Consider the following 19,031-nt stretch of genomic DNA (forward strand, 5'->3'; position numbering starts at 1 on the left):
TAGAGAAGATGCCCAGAGTTTCTAGTTGGATCTAAGGTTGAATTTACTTGAAGTCTGTATTGGGAAAAGCTACAGTCAGACTTCCTCCTGTCTTTCTCCTTTACTCTCACCCTGTTGCCACACACACACTTTCAACACTTCTGGTCACCAAATGTGTGGGTTTCCCACACGCCAAGCAATTCCTGTCAGCTGGGTCCTACATTTTAACTCAATTCTAACACTATCTACTTGGAGATAGTGCCAGATCCCACCAGTTAAGAGCTCAGTCCCACAACTGCTCCCACCCCACCTCAGATACTAATCGCAAATAGCTGGTCCCCAAGCCACCTACAACTTGTCTGACTTGGCTCCAAATTGGAGGTTTGCGTGAGCCCCTTGTTGGGTTTGATTAATCTGCTAGAGTTTGATTAATCTCACAGAACTCAGTGAAACACTTATCTGTGTTTATTAGTTTATTAAAGGACACGATAAACGACAGAAATGAACAACAAGCTGAGGAGAAACAGAGTGAGATCTGGGAGTGTTCTAAGCACAGGAGCTTCTGTCCCCATAGAGCTGGGGGTGTGTTAACACTCCCTGTACTTCAATGTGTTCACCCTTCTGGAAGCTCTCCATAGCCCTTACTATTGTTGGGATTTTATGGAAGCTTCCTCACGTTAGGCATGATCGATTAGTAACTCCATTTCTAGCCCCTCTCCCCTCTCTGGAGGATGGGGAGTGGGCTGAAAATTCCAAGTCTCTTTTGGTGGCCAGCACCCATCCAGGAGCCATTCATGAGCCCACCCAGAGTCCCATCAATAGAACAAGAGACGCTCCGCATGCTCTTTTCATGCAGGAATTCACAAGGTTTCAGAAGCTCTGTGCCAGAAACCGGGGGCAGAGACCAATAAGTCTATTTTCTACAATTTCACAAGCTCAAATAGTCAACCTCAAAAGGATACATCCTAAACGATTCTATTTTTCTGATATTCTATAAATGATAAAATTATAGGATTAGTGTCAGAGAAAGGATGTGACGATGAGGATGTAGCATGAGGGAGTTTGTGCTGACAAAGCATTCTGAATTTTCACTGGGGTGTTGGTTACAGGAACCTACATATGTGATAAAGTTTAAGGCGGTATTTAAAAACCATGTTAAAACTGGTGCAAGAGAAATAAACCCTGTAGTTAACAGCAATGTAACAATTTCACTTTCTTCTATTTGATAGTAAACTGTGTGGTTATATAAGGTTTTACCTTTGGGAATAGTGGACTGAAGGTGATTTAGGAAATCTCTGGAATATTTCAGTTTTTGTGATTCTAAACTTACTTCACAATTAAAAGTTATGAAAACATCACATTTATATTAATTTTATAACCCCCTGCTGCTACTTATAAACTTGGTTAAACACATCCAGATCTGTTGACTTATACTTATGAAATGAATATATTGCTTCATTTTGAAGTACTTCAAATATTCTGAAATAACACTTAAACTTGGAACCAAAGAAATGCAAAAATTAATTAAATAATTGAACACTCCTGCACTGTATATATTAAAATTTAATCCATGATGAGAGTAACTGCCACTCTATAAAATTTATAAGATCAATGACAAGGCATCTAGAAATATGGCTGAAGGTATCCTTTCTCCAGTTGTTTCTGAGGTGTATTACCCCTTAAGTTTAGACCTGTAATACAATGTTCTCATTCATCATTTCTCCAAGGCTTCTTTCCTTCATTAAGTTGTCTGATATTTTGTTAAAGGCCACCATACTAAATGTGTTATTGCACAGATTTCCTGGCAAATGATGAGGCAATATTTATTACTGCAAACCCTACCATATTCATCACCATAGGAAAGTATTTCTCTAGTGTTAACTGACATCTCTTGAGGTGTTACTTCTGGGCAAAGGCTTTCCCACAATTATATTTCTACCAGTTAGAAATATTCATTCACTCATGATGTATTATGACCACATATGATAGAGTCTATTACCAATGAAATCTTTCCTAGTCTTTCACATTCTTAGGCTTTATCTCAGTATACACTTTTTTAAAATCTTTTATTTCTTTTTGGCTGCGTTGGATCTTCGTTGCTGTGTGTGGGCTTTCTCTAGTTGCAGAGAGCGGGGGCTGCCCTTCATTGCAGTGCACGGGCTTCTCATTGTGGAGGCTTCTCTTGCTGTGGAGCATGGGCTCTAGGCACAGGGGCTCAGTAGTTGTGGCTCGCAGGCTCTAGAGTGCAGGCGCAGTAGTTGTGGTGCACGGGCTTAGTTGCTCCACAGCATTTGGGATCCTCCCAGACCAAGGCTCGAACCCATGTTCCCTGCATTGGCAGGTGGACTCTTAACCACTGCGCCACCAGGGAAGCCCTTAGTATACACTTTTTAGACAATAAAATGTCCTAAAACATTTTCACCATGGCTGATTGTGTCTGAGTTGTCTTGTAAATTTTTTCATCAACATAAAATATGAGGTAATTGATCACTAAAGATAACACCACATTCTTTGCATTGTGATTCTTCTCTGCATACTATTATCTTGAGTACAACTGGCAACAGGCTTCCCCAGAGTGACTACCTGTGAATTCTCTTATGTTTAACAAGGATTGACAAGTGGGCAAAAGCTTTCCCACACTCGCTGCATCCATAGGGCCTCTCGCCTGTGTGTTTTCTTTGATGAACATTGAGCCCTGACTTTGTGGTGAAGGTTTTCCCACATTCACTGCATTCATGTGGCTTCTCTCCTGTGTGAATTCTCTGATGGGTAATGAGATCATTTTTGCGCAAAGAGAATTTTCCACATTCAGTACATGCAAAGGAAGTTTTTCCTGAGTGAACTCTCTGATGTTGTATGAGGCATGTCTTCTTCCTAAAGGCTTTACCACACTCGTTGCATTTGTACGGTTTCTCTCCAGTGTGAGTTTGCTGATGTGTACGCAGAGTACTCTTCATGGTGAAGCCCTTGCCACATTCATTGCATATATATGGTTTCTCTCCAGTATGAGTTCGCAGATGTGCGATGAGCATGCTTTTCCCAGTTAAGCCTTTGCCACATTCACTGCATACATAAGGTTTCTCTCCTGTGTGAGTGCGCTGGTGTACGTTGAGATGACTCTTCTCTGTGAAGCCTTTACCACATTCGCTGCATACATATGGTTTCTCTCCTGTATGAATTCGCTGATGTCCTATCAGCCGGATCTTGGCTGGAAAGCCTTTTCCGCATTCACTGCACACGTAGGGTTTCTCCCCTGTATGAGTTCGCTGGTGTACAATCAGGCGGCTCTTCACAGTGAAGCCTTTCCCACAGTCACTGCATACATAGGGTTTCTCTGCAGTATGAGTTCGCTGATGTACAATAAGATCGCTCTTCATGGTGAAGCCTTTTCCACACACACTACATACATAGGGTTTCTCCCCTGTATGAGTCCGCTGATGTCTGATGAGAGGGCTCTTCAAGGTGAAGCCTTTTCCACACTCATTGCATGTATAGGGTTTCTCTCCAGTATGAGTTCGCTGATGTACAATGAGGCAGTGCTTCATTGAAAAGCCTTTCCCACATTCACTGCACATATACAGTTTCTCTTCTCTGTGAGTTTGCTGATGAGTGATAAGACTGTTCTTCAAGGTGAAACTTTTCCCACATACATTACATATAAAGGGTTTCTCACCTGTATGAGTTCGATGGTGTGCAATAAGCCGCCTCTTCTCAATGAATCCTTTTCCACATTCACTGCATATGTAAGGTTTCTCTCCTGTATGAGTTTTCTGATGTGTAGTGAGACTGAACTTTGTAGAGAAGGCTTTTCCACACAGACTGCATCCATGGGGCTTCTCTCCCGTATGAGTTCGCTGATGATAAATGAGCCGACACTTTTTGGTGAATGCTTTCCCACATTCACTACATGTGTAAGGTTTCTCTCCCATATGACTTTTCTGATGTATGTTGAACTGCGATTTCTCGAAGAAGGTTTTATCACATTCAGTGCATTCATAATGTTTCAGTCTGGTATGAGTTCTCTGATGTTCAGTGAGCCTGGATTTTCTGGAGAAGGCTTTCCCACACAGACTGCATCCATGAGGTTTTTCTCTAGTATGACCTCTCTGATGATCAAAGAGCTGAGACATCTTGAAGAAGGCTTTCCCACACTCACTGCATACGTGGGCTTTCTCTATGTTGTGAGTTCTCTGTTGCTTAGTGGACAGGGAGTTATTGCTGATGGGTTTTGCACTTACAGGAAATTTAATTTCAGTAAAAAATAGCTCGTGGTTAGCATGGAGAAGGGATTTCCCATCTCCATTAAAATCAGCAGAGTTCTCTAAGTTACAGGTTCTCTTCTGGTTTTCAAAACTTAAATTTGAATTTAAAGGTTTTTCAGGGAAGTCAAACATATCACAATTTTGATTTAACAGGAAATGACTTTTGCTCTGATTAACAATATTTGCAAGTGTATTATGTTCGCAGCATTGTTCCACAGTATTTTGAATGCTGTGATTTGGCAAGTGATGCTGCAGAGGGTCATCAACTTTCCTGATTTCTAGGAAAGAAGAGAACAAGGAATCATTCCGCAATCTCTCATAATCTTAATTTGGAAGAAAACTGTTTCAAAAATTGCCTTCATGTGAAGTAACTACTTAGTGACAATTCTATGTGTGATATAATAAGAAATATATTTGGTCCTCCTCCACACAGCTCCTAAAGCCTTGTAATTTCCTAAGTGACAGGAGTATCTTTCAATACTGAGTTTATGCTAATGAGGTGACTTAGCATATAGTTCCTACATAACATCAGGATGGGACTGATCACCAGAAAGACTGTTTAGAAGGTTGGAACTTTCAGCTCCACCCTGCAGCCTCTGGGAAAGGAGAGAGGGCCTACAGACTAAAACTCTGTAAAAACTCTTAAGATTTGCTCAACCTTTGGATGGGTGAACACATCCATGTGCGAGGAAGGTGGTGCTCCCCAGTTCCATGGGGACAGAAGCTTCTGCTTCTGTCAGGAATCCTTCAGACCTTGCCCTATGTACCTCTTCCTCTGGCTATTCATCTGTATCCTTTATAGTAAACTGGTAAACATAAGTAAATGTTTCTTTGAGTTCTGTGAGCCACCCTGGCAAATTAATTGAACCAAAGAAGAGGGTCATGAGAACCTTCAATTTATAGCCAGTTGGTCAGAAGCACAGGTAACAATCTGGAGTTGCAACTGACATCTGACATGGGGACAATCTTGTGGGACTGAACCCTTAACTTGTAGGATCTGACACTATTTCCACGTAGATAGTATCAGAAATGAGTTAAATTTGTAGGACACCCAGGTTTAATTCTGGGCATAGACAACTGAAGCAAAGGAATAAAGAAGGCGATTGCAGTTTGTGAATCATGGTTAAAAGAGCAATGAATATGTAAGAGGTGGAGGAAATCAGGATATGTTCAAAGAAAAGACAAGGTTCACTGATGGACTTAATGGGAGAAGCACGGAAGAGGTTAAGACTCAAGGATTATTTCAAGAATTATGTGGTTTCAGCCACTGGGTAGGTGGAATGCCTCTTAATAATGTGAAGAATATTACTGAAGGCCAGAATGAGAAGAAAATCTAGCACACATTGTGAAACAAAGCTTAAGGAGGTTATTACTTGTCTGCATACAAAACATGAAGAAGTGGGTTGAATATATAAATGTTTCAAAAGGTCTTATCTGAAAATAGCAATGTGGATATCATCAACATTGATGGATTATTGAAGAAGAACAGATATATGTATATATATATATATATAACTGATTCACTTTGCTGTACACCTGAAACTAACACAACATTGTAAATCGACTGTACTCCAATATAAAATAAAAAATTTTTTTTAAAAACCAGAGTATTCAAAGACAGAGTACTGGATAACACTATGTCTGGAAACGTATCATAAAAGCTCAAGGCACAGGGCCAAGGCTTTAGCCATTTCAACATGTAGAGTTTGAAAATTCAATCAAGCCCATTGAAGAGAACCAAACATTGACAATTGTGATCAGGTGCAAACGTGCAGACCCAGGTGTATAGAACAAATACGATGGCAAGTAAGAACGTGTCTCCTTAGCATCTGATTTCAAGGTAAATGTGACAAACTATTGAGGTTTATCATATTCCAACAACTTGCCCTCTTCTTCATTCTGCAGACCACCATTTACCTAACTCTAGCAAAGCACTAACACTAACACCAAATACAGATAAAATCTTCTGTAACCAACACTCCCAACTAATACTCTACTTGGAACATACTCTCCTATGTTCCTACACAAAAAGGGAATGATGATATGCAGTTACTCCACCCCTGAACATTGCAAAGAAAGGACTGGCCCTAGAGGATACCTCTGAGTCCCTGGAATATCCCACCTGATGAGAATGTCTTTTTAGGTATGAGATTTTAGGACATATCATAGAGTTTATGCTAACAATGTGATTTGTGGTAGATGCCCGTTTTTTGTATGCCTGAGGCTTTGGACAACACTAACATTCTGATTCTGGGGTCTAGAGACAGCAGGCTTGGGTGAGCTTCCCTGGTTGGCAGCACTTCACACGTGTTGTCAAACATTCAAACATCAGTGCTGGGAAAATTCAGCACTGTTCACATGACTCCACTGGTAGAGGACAACCGGGAACCTTATGTGCAGCCTCTCCTGGAGTCTTTCCCATGCACATTTGATCTTTGATGACTTTAATCTGTATTATTTTATTGTCACACATTGTAACCAAGAGTATAAAAGTACATTCCCCTCCCAAATAATGCCTACTTTCTATAAAGTAGGCAAAGTGATCCACTTTAAAAATTGTATAATGCCACTCTTCTACTCAAAATCCTGTTTTCTCAACTTATTCAGAAAAGAATCAGGGTCTTGAATGCCCTTGATAGGCAGTTTGTGACCTATGTACCAAAACCCGCAGCTACTACCCTGTTACCCTTAACTCTAGTCATTTTCCCTCTTGTTCACTCCCTTCTACCCATGTAAGTTTTCCCGAAGTTCCTCAAACACATTCCAGATTCAGGTCTTTCAACTTCCCACTGTCTCACATTTGGAAAACTCCTCACCCAGGAAGATTAGTCATATCCCTCATCTATGTGCTCAAAGGCACCTTATCGGAGAGCCACTCCCATTCCAAAAGGGCAGTTCCAAGCCCCAAAACCCACTCTTCCATTAGCTGCTTTAATTTTCCTTACAGCAATTTTTACACTAAGACATGTTTTTCTTTTAAATGTGTAGAACTGAAAGAGAACCTCAATTTTTAAAAGGATGGAGAGAAGATTTCTGTTCTCACACACAAACTAGGAAGTCACAGGCTAGCTGCCATGATGAAGAATAAAATACATAGAAAGAAGTTGTACATTAGACAATATTAAGAGAGAAGTCAATTTGGAGCGTCTCTTTCAGAGAACAGAAAGAGCTTAACTCATGGGAATGGAAGAAACTTTTAAGACTTATGAGAACTGAGAAGAAAATGGAAATGAAAGTATGGAAAACCCTGGAAGGGGGTGGGGACCAAAGAACCACACAAATGCACAGCAGAAACCAGGTTATCATGGGGACACAGCATCCAAGGTGGGGCTGCATGTTATGGTGGGAAACTGTTATTTCCTCATACAGCAGGAAGAAGGTACAGTGGTCAGAAGAGTATGATGAATTCACAGTTCTCTTTCCAGAGAGGCCTGGAAAGTGGGATTTCACAGCAAGAGAGGCGGTAACACAGACAGAGATCTTGTGATGGTAGACGAAGGAGAGGAAGATTGGAAAATCCAAGAAAGAAGAAAACTACACAAACAAACAAAAATAAGATGCATATGAAATAAGCGGGGATCAGGGACTTCTCCGGTGGTCCAGTGGTAAAGAATCCACCTTATATTGCAGGGGAAGCGGGTTCGATCCCTGGTCAGGGAACTAAGATCTCATGTTCCATGGGGCAACTGAGCCCGAGGGCCACAGCTATTGAGCTTGCGCACCTCAGCTAGAGCCCACGTGCCGCAAACTACAGAGCCTGCTCACTCTGGAGCCCACACGCCACAATTACAGAGTGCACATGCCCTGTAGCCTGCGCGCCACAACTAGAGAAGAGAAAACCCGCACGTCACAACTAGAGAGAAGGCTGCGCGCTGCAACGAAGAGCCCATGCGCCACAACGAAGATCCTGCATGCCGCAACTAAGACCCGACGCAGCCAAAAATTTAAAACTGAAAATAAATAAATAAATAATAAAGACACAATTAAAAAAAAGCCAACACTCATGGTTTAGAAATAAGCAGGGATCAGACCTCAGAAGAAAACAAAGGGATATATTTTCCTCTTAACTTCCACAAAGAAAAAGAGTTCTTACACTGGAAGAGAGGTATGTGGTAGGGCTGCTTATGTTTCCTCAGACACTATCACAGCTCCGACGCCTTCTCTCCTGACCAGAGTACGACTTCCCCGGCTGCCCACCTTGCTGGGTCTCACCCACTCACCTGGACAGATTCGACCATGGCTGTCATCTTCTACTGGCCACAGTTGTTCTCCTCGTTCCAACCTGGAGAGAACAGCTGGTTTGCTGGCTTGATACCCTGTTCATGAAAAATGATAGAAGATTTAGACATATTGAACTGGGCTGGGATACGGCAGGAAAGGATAACGGTACATGGAGGGAATAAACAGGTTTCACATCTGTAACCTCAAGGCTTTTCTCTCAGGAGAGGGGCTATTATACCCTCTAGTCTGGGGCAAGAGAAGGATCTGAGACTCGACCATTGCAGAGGAATGCAGTTAGTCTGAAGAGTTAAGAGGCTGAGAATGGAACGGTCACTGACGGGCACCCTCTGAGGGACCCAGGGGAGCCGTCCTCACCCACGGACAGCAGGTTGCTATAGTTCTCCAGCATCACATCCCGGTACAGGTCCTTCTGATCAGGGTCCAGGAGCTGCCACTCCTCCCACGTGAACTTCATAGCCACGTCATCATACGTCAGGGATTCCTGTCATAACACAGTCATGTTTGGCCAAGTGATGTTCTTTGGGTGACATGGAAAAATGTAAAGGAAATTATTCTGCTCACTCTTGCCATATAGGAAATTGGTGGGGTTTTTCCTTCTTATGCTGTGATAAAATAAGAATCCTAGTAAAATACTATGTTATGGTACAGTCTTCCAGATGGAATAGATGCATAAGGCAGGCTTAAAAATGCCAAGCTTCTCATCATGGCTTGGTCTTTCCTGTTACCAGCCCTCGTCCAGGAGCTCACTCAGAGTCACCTCGGTAGAACAAAGTCACTCCTGTCACCAAGGAAATGACAAGAGTTTCAGGAGCCCTGTGTCAGGAACAGAGGTCAAAGACCAATATTAGCACAGGAGATGTTCCTAGTGTTATTATCACTTAGGGAATCACAAGGGTTTTAGGAGCTCTGTGCCAGGAACAGGGGGCAGAGACCAATACATATTTTCTGCTCTCTCACAAGCATTCACTAATATCAAACTATATGCTACTTACAAGTAGATGAAGACAATACATACTAATTTCAGTGGTCAACATACTAAACAAAATAAGAGAAACTGTACAGGAAATTCCCTGGCAGTCCAGTGGTTAGGACTCGGTGCTTTCACTTTCACTGTGGTGGCCCGCATTCAATGCCTGGTTGGGGAACTAAGATCCCACAAGCCATGTGGCCAAAAATAAATAAATAAATATAAAGAAAGAAAAGAAGAAAAAAAAACTGTACAAAACATGTATAAAGCATAAAAGATTATTAGATGATCAGGAACTTTATTAAATATCCTATAATAAACCATAATGAAAAAGAATATGAATACATATAACTGAATTATTTTGCTATACGCCAGAAACTAACAGAACATTGTAAATCAACTATACTTCAATAAAAAATTTAAAAAACAAAAAAAGAATAAAAAGTCCAAAAAAAAGATTATTAGATGATCAAATTTATAAGAAGACTATTCTTTAAAGAATATATATATATATATATACAGAGACAATGCACATATATGTGTGTATATCATTAGGCGGGGTTAATACCATATTAGATGAAATGAGGAAACAGCTGTAGGAAACACGTTTTTACATTTATAAGAAGAAAGGACAGGGACTTCCCCAATAGCACAGTGGTTAAGAATATGCCTGCCAATGCAGGGGACACACGTTCGATCCCTGGTCCGGGAAGATCTCACATGCTGTGGAACAACTAAGCCCATGTGCTACAACTACTGAGTCTGTGCTCTACAGCCCGCAAGCCACAACTACTGAGCCCGCATGCCACAACTACTAAAGCCCTAGAGCCCGTGCCCCGCAACAAGAGAAGCCACCGCAGTGAGAAGCAGGCACACCACAATAAAGAGTAGCCCCCACTCGCTGCAACTAGAGAAAGCCTGTGCATGGCAACGAAGACCCAACACAGCCAAAAATAAATAAACAAAAATAAATAAATTTATTTAAAAAGAAAAGAAGTTAAGACAGTCAAGGACTGCAGTTAAGGACCCAGCACATCACCTCTATGGAGAACCGTCAAAGTCCTATGTGAACTTGAGACCCATGTGCCATGAAACATTAACATCCCTCAAGGAACTGGTCTGCTTTTTCCTCACAGTTGATCCCTATGATATGTGATATAATAAGAAACATATATTTGGTCTTCAGCCCCAGTTTCTAACACAATTGCTCCTAAACCCTTGGAGTTTTTTAAGTAATAGAGTTACGGGGCATTCTGTGTTATTTATAACAAGTCCCTTTCAAACATACCTGAGTTTATGCTAGCAAAGTGAGTCTTGGTGGACCTCTAGAGAGTTTCAGGATAGGGGTTGGTTGCCCAGGGAACCAACCTTGTGATTAGAGGGTTGGAAATTTCAGCCCCACTTCTAGCCCTCCAGGGAGGGGGGAGGGACTGGAAACTGAGCCAATCAACAATGGCCATTGATTTAATCTACCACACCTACCCAATAAGACCTCCATAAAAAACCCCTAAACTACAGGGCTCAGAGCATTTCCGGGATGGTGAACACATCTAGGTGCTGGGGGTGTGACACTCCTATAGAGGGCATGGAAGGTCCTTGTCCCTTCCCTCATATCTTGCCTAAATATCTTTCCATTTGGCTCTTCCCAAGCTGTATCCTTCATAATGAACCAGTGTAGGTAAGCAAAGTCTTTTCCTGAGTTATGTGAACCGTTGCAGTAAATTATGGAACCTGAGGAAGGGATTTCAGGAACCCCCGATTTGCAGCCAAGTCAGAAGTACAGGTACTGTGGGAAGCCAATACTTGGCATCCAAAGTGAGGGCAGTCCTGTGGGATTGAGCCCTTAAACCTGTGGAGACCGACAGTAACTGCAGTAGTTAATGTAATTGAATTAAATTGTAGACGCTCAGCTGGTATCTAGAGAGTTGGAGAAGTGATTGTTGGTCTGGAAAGACCCACACATTTGGTGCCAGAAGTGCTGGGAGTAGAAACAGTTTGTAGTACTGCCTGTCATGTAACTTATGACTCTCTTGTGATGGCTGTCAGAGACATTAGACACAAACTGACAGCTAATATAACTCACAGGATTTTGCACATTCACATGTTATATCCCAGTGCGAGTCACGGAATATGAATCCTATGAATAATATATTCCTAATCCAACTTTACCAAGATTTCTCCAGATCCTGCGAGGATCCATTTAAACTTTTCTACTTAACTGCACTGACTTTTACGGGCAAAGCCACTGGGGAATAAAGAAAGAATAAAAGAAACCAAAAGTCACCTGGGCCTGGATCATTTTCTTCTGACTTTGGGAAACGGCTGCAAACTGGGATGCTGTCTTTAGCTCTTCTGGATCAGCTCTAAATTTGTGTTCAAAAATCTCAGTCTCCAATCAAGGATGTCTCCAGAACTGACAGTACTTAAGTATCTTTTCCTCCTTCTTTTCTTTGATCCCTCTTGTTCCTGGGGAGCCGGCACCTGTGGGCTGAAGAGCAACTTACTCTGAGTGGCACATTCTCTCTCGGCCTAGAAGCTGTCAGTGTTGCTGGCCACTCATCTTAAATTAAGGCCCCCAAAGATCGACTGGTCCTTTTAATACGAAGCTTTTACATCTGGGCCGATAAAACACAGTATTCCGAATATTTGGGAAGTACATCTTTCTCTTGTAAAGTGGAAGCAGTAAGACTGTGAAAGGGGATGTGGGAAGGAGAACCAGCACAGCGCAATGCCCCACTGGCAGGGAAATCCACAGGTAGATCAACTTTAGGAAAGAGGACACACAGACAGGATATACACATTTTTCTTCTTTTAAACCACGTGCGTCCACGTACCTCTTCAGAAGTCTTTTTACATCCCCAGGTTCACACACTCAAATTTGAAGAACATCATATTAAGCAAATAAGAAGCACCGTCACGTAATTTCTCATTACCATCCACTTCTTGATCCTCGATAAGAGTATTATAAGCATAAACCTATAAAGGATACTCAGCGAAAAATCCTTTAGGAATAAAACTGAAATAAAAACATTTTCAGGGGTCGGGGGGGAGAAGGATAAATTAGGAGTTTGGGATTATCATATACACACTACTATATATAAAACAGATAACCAACAAGGACATACTGTATAGCACAGGGAACTATATTCAATATTTTGTAATAAACTGTAGGAGAAAAGAATCTGAAAAAAATAGATATATATGTACGTACAACTGAATCACTTTGCTGTACACCTGAAACTAACACAACATTGTAAATCAACTGTACTTCAATTAAAAAAAAAAAACACTTTCAGGCAAAACCAGAGAGAATTCTTCATCAGAAGACCTGTAATACAGCATATGCACATGTTCTTCAAGCAAAAGGAAAGGGTCCTCCAATATTAGCAAAGGGCCAAGGAATGAAAAGGAACTAAGCTGGTAAATAAGCAGTTAAGTCTAAATTAGTACCAGCTGGGAAGATGATCATATCTCAGGAGGTTTTAAAAATATAGAGAGTTAACCACCACTTCCCTGGTGGCACAGTGGTTAAGAATCCACCTGCCAATGCAGGGGACACAGGTTCGAGCCCTGGTCCGGGAAGATCCCACATGCCGCGGAGCAACTAAGCCTGTGCACCACAACTACTGAGCCTGCGCTCTAGAGCCGGTGAGCCACAACTACTGAGCCCGTGTGCCACAACTACTGGGCTCACGTGGCTAGAGCCTGTGCTGCGCAACAAGAGAAGCCACCGCAGTGAGAAGCCCACGCACCGCAGGAAGAGTAGCCCCCACTCACTGCAACTAGAGGAAGCCTGCGTGTAGCAATGAAGATCCAATGCAGGCAAAATTAATTAATTAATTAATTTTTTAAAAATAGAGTTAAAATTTACCATGATGGCATATAAATTATGAGGTGGGTAAATGAATGAGTGTTCTAAGATCTCTGTATAGATAGAGTATAAACGTACTAATTACAGTAATACTTTGACAAATAAAGGCTGTATATTATTTGTAATCTCTGGTGTCAGAATAATAACTTTTAAAAACATACATAATTTCTATGTTAAAAGAGACAGAAAATGTAATGTACATGGCTTCTGTGGCAATTACTTAACTCTACCACTGTAGCTCATAAGCAGTCATACTTTTGGACTTCCCTGGTGGTCCAGTGGTTAAGAGTCCATGCTTCCACTGCAGGGGGCACGGGTTCCATCCCTGGATGGGCAAGTTCCACATGTCAAGCAATGTGACCAAAAAACAGCCATATTTAAAAAACAAAAAAATAGGTGTGCTAGGTTCCAATAAAACTTTATTAACAAAAACAGGCACTGGGCCAGAGTTAATCCATGGGCTCCAGGTGTCCAACCCTGAATTGGAGCAGAAAAGCCATGTGATCATCTAAATCAAGAGTCAGTAACAGACTCTCCAGGGCCTGGACCACCTGTTTTTACAAATCAAGGTTTATGGGAACACAGCCAGACGCATCTGTTGACTATTGTCTTAGGCTGTTTTTACACTATAATAGCAGGGTTGAGAATCTGAGTTTGGATACATTACCCACTGCAATGCAATTTGAAAAAAAAATAATAAAAGGTTAGTTTTGAATATAAGGAGAGGCAAATTGTATTTGCCTAATATGTCTATACCTCTGTTTAGTCAGGAGGCTGGTTACAAAATTAAAATGGAAAAATTCTATACGATTCTAAAGCACACACAGGTCAAGTGTCTGTTTAAAAAGAACGTTTCCTGGGAATAATTTAACATTCAAGCGAAAATAATCAATGAAACTATCAACTGGTAACCTAAAAATCCATTTCTAAGAATCTCTGAAAGGGAAATATTGGCAAAGGTGTGATATTTGACAGGTCATTTTTACTTTCTTCACTATATTTTTCATAAGAGCATGTATATTTTAAAAATCAGAGAGGGGACTTCTCTCGTAGTCCAGTGGTAAAGATTCCGCCTTCCAATGCAGGGGATGCGGATTCAATCCCTGGTCAGGGAACTAAGATCCCACATGCCGCGGAGCAACTAAACCGGCGCGCCACAACTACTGAGCTCGTGCACCTCAACTAGAGTACGCGTGCCACAGACTGCAGAGCCCAGGCGCCCTGGAGCCTGCGCACCACAACTAGAGAAAAACCGCAGGCCACAACTAGAGAGAATTCTGCACGCTGCAACGAAGAGCCTGCGCCGCAACTAAGACCTGATGCAGCCAAAAAAGAAGAAAAAAAATATCAGAGAAATATCAGGATTCTACACTTTAAATAAAATTGCTGTAGCATGGTCATTAATATAAGTTCATGGCTTTCGAAGTTTTATTTCCAAAAAAATATAGAGGGAAAACAAGGAGGAAAGCAGGGAGAGAGAAAATGAGTTATAAATACAAATTTTACAAAACACAAAGCCACAAATATGGGGAAATTAGCAGCTTTTTTACTCAGATATGCTATGCATCTGCCATCACAGTTCATTATTTAAGGTATTTTGAATCTTCAAAATAACTCTAAGGGAGAGATTTTAATTGCTTTTCTTTTCTTTTTTTCTAAGATGGAAACAGACAAGAGGTCACACAAACTGCACAATGAGCAGGAGGCAGAATTTGGATTGAAAAACCAGATTCATCTCGCTCCGAAATTAATTTTCACTCCACACCAGGCCAAAATTATTTGTAAATAAGATGTCTGTTCATTACATAAAGAAAGGAAACAAGTAAAAGGCTGTTAGTAGAACTTTAATTAATCGTGTGATTGAATAAGTATTTAAAGTAATGGTAGAGGTCTGCAACTTACTTGGAAATATACCAAAACCAACAACAACAAAAGACTGATACATGAACAGAAGGATGGACAGAGGGTTAGGTAACTAACTGGTAGAGCAAGTCTAGTACTATTAATAATAAAGCCTAAGTGGTAGGTACATGGGTGGTTAATATAAAATCCTTTCAATATTTCTGTATGTTTGAAAATTTTCACACTAAAATGTTGGATGGAAAGAAAGATATTGTAGATTTAAGAATTTAGTAAGGTGACCAAACATAAATATTTAAAGTTATGGGCTTCCCTGGTGGTGCAGTGGTTCGGGGTCCGCCTGCCGATGCGGGGTACGCAGGTTCGTGCCCCGGTCTGGGAAGGTTTGGGAAGATCCCACATGCCGCGGAGCGGCTGGGCCCGTGAGCCATGGCCGCTGGGCCTGCGCGTCCGGAGCCTGTGCTCCGCGGCAGTGAGAGGCCGGCGTACCGCCAAAAAAAAAAAAAAAAAAAAAGTTAGTTGCTGGGATAAATTAGGAGGATGGGATTAACATACACACTCTACTATATGTAATACAGATAAGCAACAAGGACCTACTGTATAGCACAGGGAGCTATACTCAGTATTTTGTAATAACCTAGAAGGGAAAAGAATCTGAAAAAGATATCTATATATACATGTATAACTGAATCAATGTGCTGCACACGTGAAACACGATATTGTAAATCAACTATACTTCAATTTTTAAAAAATCAGCCAAAAATAAATAAATAAATAAAGTCAACTGCTCTTTTATGTTGTAAAAAATTATAAGGAAACGGGAGTTAGCAAATAATAATACGTTTACAATTGCAATAAAAATAAGTAGTCTAGGCTGGAGATGAAAGGCAAAGGAACAAATCCATAGGTAAATGCATAATCATAAAATGTTCCAAAAAATGACACCTAAGTATTTTAAATATTTCACCTCTATATATATGTATGCAATCACTGAATATAAACCTACTTATAATACCACCAGTTCACGCATTTAAAATAATTTGTAAATCTATATTCCATGAAATAAAGTGAAAGAGAAAATCATAGTACCACTTACACAATTTATCTGAATTATGAATATTAAGGACATAATATAAACGCCTAAAACTGAAATACACTAAAATTTTATAAGCATTTTCCTTTGGGAACAGAACTCACGGTGACAGAGATGTTATTTTACTGGTTTTAGACAGAATCTGAAAAGAAATATCCAAGAGGAATGTGCAGGAGTCTTGTAGGACAAAGGATAAAAGCTGCATCTTACATATCGTAAAACATACTGCTATTAGATATTCATCTGGTGGATCTCTGGATCATTCGTCTCGCCAAAAACCTTCATTTCTGAGAGTTTAAGAGTAAGGGGTGATGTTGGGTGCCAAAGAGGATTTTAAAACTAGTGGTGAAGAAGGGACTCGGACCGACCTAAACGGCAGAAGGGTAACGTTAACGTCCATCACATCTGTTACAGAGGCCGAGGTTGGAGCTCAACACACGTAACACGCAGCGGCCAAAGTACTCGGGCCTCCAAAGTATCAGCCCATACACGCATCTGTACCCCAAACGATTACTACCACCACCCGGGTTAATCTCAGAGACTCCCATCCATTAACCCCGAAACAGATACTCCATCTTTTAGCCCCAAACAAAACCCGAACCATAAACAGCATTCACTGACAAACACCACCCTCCAGTTCGCAATCACTGAGCCCTACAGAGAGTAAACGGCAAAGACCCCAACACGTGCCCTCGCGACTAAATCGCTGACCTCTAGGGATCTTTAACCACTAACCACAAGAGAATCTCCTGATTGAAGCCAGAAGTACCCCAACCACACATGCTCTGTTACCCACCCTTTAGGGCTCCCCTGGAAAACAACACCCATTTACGCTGTTCTCCCGCTTGTATTCCACACGCATCACCCAACGCGGACGCTGACAGGCCCGCCCTCCCTCCCCACTGTACACGAAGAGACCCAGCCACTAACTTGACTTCTTCCAGGGACAATCGCGACCCATCCACGGCTGAACTTACTTCGCGGAACTTCGTCGCTTCCCTCATCACCGCGGTACGGTGGCCAACGAGGGTCTGAGACGTTTCTGCCGCAAAAAGACAACTGAATTTCCGACTTCTCTTCAGAGGTAACTTGGCCACGCCCTCTAGCGTGGCCCCGTGGGCGCGGCCATGTTTGGGCATCGGGCGTCCGAAGAGCGAAGAGCGCCGTTTTGTGCTCGTGCGCGGGGAAGACTGGGAAGACGGAAGGTCACCGAAACTCAATTTTGGGGCACCTGAACCCTTAATAAAAAAGGACATATGCGCATAAGCTCGAGCTTGCAGCAAACAAGAAAGGCATGGGGGTAAATCCCTTTCTGCGAGCTGGCAAGAAAATTAAAATGGCAGTGACGTTGATCCACTTTGTACGAAATTTAGGAAACGGCCCAGTGGGGGCAACCATCTTACAGGAAGTGGAGGAATCCGTACAGCACAACTCAAGTTTGGGAAAAGGCGAAGCGTCCGGTAGAGGATATCTGGGCCAAGTTTCTAGAGAAATTGGCCTGAAGGGACTTTTGAACGGCACAGGGCTTGGAGAAGCTCTGACGTTACAGGGATGGCGGCCATAGGTTAGGAAATAAAAACAGCTGGAACGTGCTAAAGCTGTTCGTATGTATGGGGGAAAGGCCACTGAAGGTGGGCCCATTGTGAAGGGCGGTACCTATGACAGAGGGGGGAAGCCTTCCCTTTGGGGTCCAAAGACAAAGGCAGGGCTCAGAAGACCAAGGGTCAAAAATTAGGGAAATATGACTTCAAGGAGAATAAAAGGTTGTGTAAAAAAAAGAGAGTAATCATGTTACACTACATGAGTCAGTTGCAAATATCGTTACAAAGTCATAGTAATGTAACACCGTAACTGTGGTTCCAAATAAACCCGTTGGAAGAATGGAGGGAAAGGAAAGGAAATGCCGTGTGTGTGTGTGTGTGTGTGTGTGTGTGTGTGTGTGTGTGATATAGATATGCGTGTATTGAAACAGAAATGTCTAAACTACTCCAGACTCAAGGGATCATTTTACATTCCCACCATCGATATATGAGATCCACTTTCTCTGATTCCTCACTAGGATTTGTTATAAAGAGGTTTTAAAAGGAATAAGAAAAAGATGACCAACCTAAAATGTTTTTTTACTTTTTTAATATTTTTTAATTTTTGGCTGTGTTGGGTCTTCGTTGCTGCGCGCAGGCTTTCTTCTACTTGTGGCGAGTGGAGGCTGCTCTTCATTGCGGTGCGCTGGCTTCTCATTGCAGTGGCTCCTCTTGTTGCGAAGCACAGGCTCTAGGCGTGCGGACTTCAGTAGTTGCCGCGCGTGGGCTTGGTAGCTGTGGCTGGCAGGCTCTAGAGTGCAGGCTCAGTAGCTGTGGCGCATGGGCTTAGCTGCTCTGCGGCATGTGGGATCTTCCAGGACCAGGGCTTGAACCCATGTTCCCTGCATTGGCAGGAGGATTCTTAACCACTGCGCCACTGGCCTGGGGAAGTCCAGGCCAACCTAAAAATTTTAATAGCTAAATAATATACTGGCCACTTATTTTTAAAAATCCCAATACTTAATTAATATAATGCCAGTCTTACTAATATTCAAATTCATGAAGAGTGAATGATGAATAATATTCATTCTATTGGATTCCATCTCTCATCTGCACAGTAGATAAGAGGTGTCCACCACATACAGCTTTGAATGAATTGATGTTATTATCAAGCTTGTCATAGTTCTAGTTCAAAAAATGCACACCAATAAATTTTAGGTGCTAGACGTTTGGTATG

At 41.8% G+C, this 19,031-nt stretch overlaps 1 protein-coding gene across 6 annotated transcripts; it reads right to left on the minus strand.

Moving 5' to 3' along the window:
* Window positions 1-1,524: 1,524 nt before the first annotated feature.
* On the minus strand, window positions 1,525-17,282 carry LOC116743760 (zinc finger protein 615). Of its 6 annotated transcripts, XM_032612683.1 has the most exons (7): window positions 17,252-17,279; window positions 13,577-13,646; window positions 12,285-12,466; window positions 11,735-11,938; window positions 8,838-8,964; window positions 8,462-8,557; window positions 1,525-4,519 (listed from the first exon to the last, which is right to left on the minus strand). In XM_032612683.1, the coding sequence occupies exons 4-7, from the start codon at window positions 11,747-11,749 to the stop codon at window positions 2,559-2,561; spliced, it is 2,199 nt and encodes a 732-aa protein (XP_032468574.1). In that variant the 5' UTR covers window positions 11,750-11,938; window positions 12,285-12,466; window positions 13,577-13,646; window positions 17,252-17,279; the 3' UTR covers window positions 1,525-2,558. The 6 variants fall into 6 exon arrangements, with proteins under 6 accessions (XP_032468574.1, XP_032468575.1, XP_032468572.1 ...); XM_032612684.1 differs by lacking the exon at window positions 13,577-13,646 and having other exon boundaries at window positions 17,252-17,282; XM_032612681.1 differs by lacking the exons at window positions 13,577-13,646; window positions 17,252-17,279 and adding an exon at window positions 17,205-17,251.
* Between the last annotated feature and the right edge of the window lie 1,749 nt (window positions 17,283-19,031).

The sequence above is a fragment of the Phocoena sinus genome, chromosome 19, assembly GCF_008692025.1.
Source record: "Phocoena sinus isolate mPhoSin1 chromosome 19, mPhoSin1.pri, whole genome shotgun sequence".
Lineage (NCBI taxonomy): Eukaryota > Metazoa > Chordata > Mammalia > Artiodactyla > Phocoenidae > Phocoena > Phocoena sinus.

Excerpts from the sequence above, each read along its gene's own strand:
- LOC116743760 (XM_032612684.1), bottom strand. Across the intron at positions 8,558-8,837 it reads TAGCAACCTGCTGTCCGTGG|GGTATCAAGCCAGCAAACCA; the intron begins GTGAGGACGGCT and ends TTTCATGAACAG. Across the intron at positions 4,520-8,461 it reads CCATGGTCGAATCTGTCCAG|AAATCAGGAAAGTTGATGAC; the intron begins GTGAGTGGGTGA and ends CTTCTTTCCTAG.